This window comes from Habropoda laboriosa, unplaced genomic scaffold (genome assembly GCF_001263275.1).
Source record: "Habropoda laboriosa isolate 0110345459 unplaced genomic scaffold, ASM126327v1 scaffold1329, whole genome shotgun sequence".
Lineage (NCBI taxonomy): Eukaryota > Metazoa > Arthropoda > Insecta > Hymenoptera > Apidae > Habropoda > Habropoda laboriosa.
This window is the reverse complement of record NW_017101431.1, coordinates 661,284-665,558: the sequence shown is the minus strand read 5'-3', so window position 1 is coordinate 665,558 and position 4,275 is coordinate 661,284. Positions and strand designations below refer to the sequence as shown.

The following is a 4,275-nucleotide window of genomic DNA, read 5'->3' as shown; positions in this document are numbered from 1 at the left end:
ACAAATTTTTATAAATATAATTACCTTTTGCGACGATAAGTATTTGGTGTTTACAGGAAGACTTTGTGGTAATATTTGACATCCAACACAAACATTTCTGACATTCTTACTGCTATGTCTGTACATTCTCTTTAGTCTTTGCATTAATGAATGATTAATGCGTTTCAATTTTTTGATTTCATCTAATACAGAACTTATAAAAAATTATAATTACAATGTTTTAAAAATACTAAATAGATTTTGAATATTCCAGAAATACTTACTTTTTCTCAAATCCAAATTGTAGTAGTTCTTGTTGTTGGGACTTTAATTTTGAACTAAGTTTGTTTACATATTCTCGTTGCTCCTCCATCCAAATGCGAATGCAAGAAACAACATACTGTGATTGATTACAAAGTTCTGATCTACTCATGGCTGTTTCTGTCAATTCTGCTGATATACAAGCCAAAGATTTACTTTTTAGCTGGCACTCCCTTTTTAATTCTAGCAACGATTTGTGTGTCTCTTGTAACTAAAACACAAAATTCGTTTAATGAAATTTGTATTGAAATCATATATAAAAAATATTTTTTTTAAAAGCTATTATATATTCCTTTACTTCTGAAATGATTTCACAATTATTTTGCTCTACTGCAGTCTTTTCCTTAACAAGAACACGATTTTGTTCTATACATTCTTGTAATTGTTGTATTATAGAGTGTTTTGACTCTTCTATTTTTTTAACTTTCTCTCTTTCTTTCTCTATCTAAGAACAAGGAAAATTATTCAGCTATTATGTACAGAATTATTTAGAAACAAAAATTCATCTGTTTCACCTGTTGTTTTAAAATGTTTATTTGTTCTGCATAAGATTTACAAATATCTTGTAGCTTATTGTGTTCATCATGCTTTGATGAATAATTTCTTTGAATTTTCTCCAACTCATCTCTGAGTTTATCTAAGCATTCTCCAAGTTTACCTTTTTCCTTCTCAATGCTTGATAGTTTTGAGCAATAATCTTTCTCCTAAAATAGAGAACAATAATAAAATTTTTAGTGAAACAAAGCATTTTAAAATAATATGTACCATATTTGTTAAACATTCTTGTAAATTAGCTTCACGTTTTGTCATTTTAATTAATTGTTCTTGTGTTTTATTAAAGTCTTCTGTGACCCTACAATAATTGTTTTCAGTGAAGCATAATTGCATTTGAACATTTTTCAACTGAAATAAAGCTAATATTAGTATAATCTCGAAATTGTTTATAATCTTGTAATTGATACGTGTTGAGATTTGCTAGAATATACACCATTATTTGTAATTGACAAACATCTTCTTTTGTTTTATCTTCAAACGTGCTGTTCTCCATTTTCAATATAGAATTATCATTCTGCAATAAAATATTTTTAACATAACTATAAAAAATGTCATAATAAGATAAAATAATTTGTTGTAAAGATTTTTAAAATATTAAAACCAAATATAAGAATATTTGCACATGCCCTTAGCACTTCATAATCTGCTTGTAGCTTAGCCATATCATCTGATCTTTCTTTTAGCATCGTTTTCAAAGACTGTATTCGTTCATATAAAGTTGGCATTTCTTCTTCTGCTTGATTTAATTCTGATAAATATGCTTCAACTTGTCGACTTTTTATATCTAACTTCTTTTCAAGCTCGTCAATTATTTCTGTTTGCTTTTCCATAACAGTTTCATTATTCGTAATCTGACTGCATAAATCTTTAATCTGAATAAAATAAAGCAATTCATATTTTTATGGTTTATTGATTTACTAATTATAATTTCAAATTGTAATTGTAATTATTTAATTAAAATATACCTGTTTTTGTTTGTCTTCTAATTTTTTCAACAATTTCTCAAATTTTGCGCCACTTTCTTGAATGGACTGTAACTGTTCCAATAAATCATCTGTTTTTTTAGTTTGCTTTTTTAATTCAGATTTAAGTTGTTTATTTTCGTATTGTAAACAACACTCTGTGTCTTTTAGTTTCTGTAATTCAAATGAAATGTGCTGAGCATAAGTATCATTTTCTCTTTCTGTCTTTAATTCCTTGTCAATTATATCAAAATCCAATTTGTATTTTTGTAACTGCCTTTTCATATCTTCATTTTCTTTGATTAAAATTTCAATTTCTGTTTGTAAGTCATGTTCATATAATAAACTTTTACATTGTTCTTTATTATTACATATTAAGTCATTAAGATTATGTATATATTGAGTAATGCAGTCCTTATCTTTGACTTCTACTTTACACTGACATTCTTTATCTTCATAAATCTTTGCCTTACGTTCAGTTTTCAATGCTTCCTTTCTAAACACATTGATAGTAAAATACTTTTTTAAATGTTGTAGCTTTTAGTTAATAGCTTTGTATTGACATATTACCGTAATTCTTGTAATTTTCCTTCTGCTTCTTGCCATAGTTTTTTCATATATAAATATTTATTTTCTAAATGACATTTTGATTGCATTAGAGTATTCACCTAAAATGAAATTAATATTTTACAAAACATAACTCAAAAAAATTATGTTGTTTTTATTTTTCATAACACTTGTCATACCTTGTTTCGTAAAACTTGAATATCGTTTATATGAATTTCCAATTGTTCCTATGAAAAATGAAAAAATATTAATACGATTACTAAAACAGAAATTTTAACACTTTATGAAATTAACAATAATTTATATTTATTCTAGTATCTACAAATAAATATTATAAGATGTAAGAAAACTCTGATAGCAAAAAACACATTGTCTTTTTATTTTCGGAATATACACATAAAACAATTTATATGACTGTTTATAACAATGTTTTAAATTTCTCTCTACCTGTACTGTTTTTAAAATCGAATAATATGTGATATGGACAAAGGTAATAGTTAAACGATGATCATATTCCATACAACTAATTTTTTGTTGAAGATCATGAATTGCATCTCGTTGTAGCTCTAATAATTTGTCTTGTCTAGCTGCCTATGTAGAAAGAAAATATTATTAATTTTGTAAACAATAATTCGTTTTTTTCGTATACATATGAAAATAATTACAATGGAAAAATGTCTAACATACCTCAGTAAAGCATTCATTATATTGACTTTGAGTTTCTTCTGTATAAACTGTCAGTAAATGAATAGCTTCAGTTTTTTCTTCAAGCTGTAAATTATAGGCTATTCGGTTGCTTTTTCACGAATAGTGTTTCAAAATGAACACTAGTTCCATATTAATAACACTATCAAACACAAACGTTATTTTTATGTATCATATCTCCAAATCCCCAAATCATAATCAACTATGCATTGTATTTGGTACCAAACGGGAAATATTAATTTAGAGTTAGTTTAAAAACATTGGTATGACCAAAATAAGGAAGAAAACTCATGCACGTCATTTATATAGCTGTTTATTATTAATAAATATTGATAAATTTCTTTAATAAATTGTATCTTATTGCTATTAATAACTATAACTATTTAAATAGCGAAATATAAATTCATGTATTTTAATTTTAAGTGGATAAAATAAAATTTTAACAATCATTAACAATATTTACAGAAATAGAGTTTTAAATATTCCTACTTATATTACATGAACAAATAGCATCTAAATTGTATATTACTTGGTTCGATTTTTTAAACTTAAATCTTGTAAAAATTTGAATACTTTAAGTAGATGTCTTAAAACAATCCAGCATAAAATATTTAAAAATTATCTATAATACATTTAAAACTTTCAAGTTGTACTGTTTACTACTTTCTCATGGTTTGAAAAAAATGCACTGATTGTTAGTTTTATACAAATAAGTCGAGTGTTATTTAACTATTGCAAGTCAAAATTTAAACATCATGCACATTCCCTTGATTGTATATTGAAGATGGAATTGTAGACCACTGTTCACTCGAGTCACTTACAGTTCTATGTCCCATTTGATCTATACATTTTTTAGCTTCCACTACAGCATTTTGTAAGTGACCAATAGTTTGAATCTGAAGTTCATTCTAAAAAAACAAGGTATCTTTGGATTAACTGATAGAAAAAAAATTTTATATAATTTATAAATTACAAACACTATATTAGAAGAAATTTTCATTTTATATATTATAAAATCATAAGTAACTAAATTGTTATGATTGAAATAAAATAAAATGAGTCAAAATTAAAATTTCTTTCCCAATGTTTACTAATATTAAGAGAAATAAATACAAACCTGTTTTAATAATTCTTTCTTTTCTTTTTCATATTGAGAGATTGTTCGATCTTGATTATCAATCTAGAA

The 4,275-nt window shown here is 25.2% G+C and overlaps 1 protein-coding gene across 1 annotated transcript in view; it reads right to left on the bottom strand.

Annotated features, from left to right (window-relative positions):
* LOC108578140 (intracellular protein transport protein USO1-like) overlaps positions 1–4,275 on the bottom strand; it is a 14,719-nt gene that overhangs the window by 1,564 nt on the left and 8,880 nt on the right. The window contains 14 exon segments of the mRNA XM_017941406.1: positions 25–193; positions 264–511; positions 599–745; positions 816–1,004; positions 1,066–1,203; positions 1,289–1,369; positions 1,482–1,727; positions 1,821–2,313; positions 2,388–2,485; positions 2,564–2,611; positions 2,832–2,975; positions 3,072–3,180; positions 3,891–3,997; positions 4,207–4,269. Coding sequence (XP_017796895.1) covers positions 25–193; positions 264–511; positions 599–745; positions 816–1,004; positions 1,066–1,203; positions 1,289–1,369; positions 1,482–1,727; positions 1,821–2,313; positions 2,388–2,485; positions 2,564–2,611; positions 2,832–2,975; positions 3,072–3,180; positions 3,891–3,997; positions 4,207–4,269 — 2,280 coding nt within the window.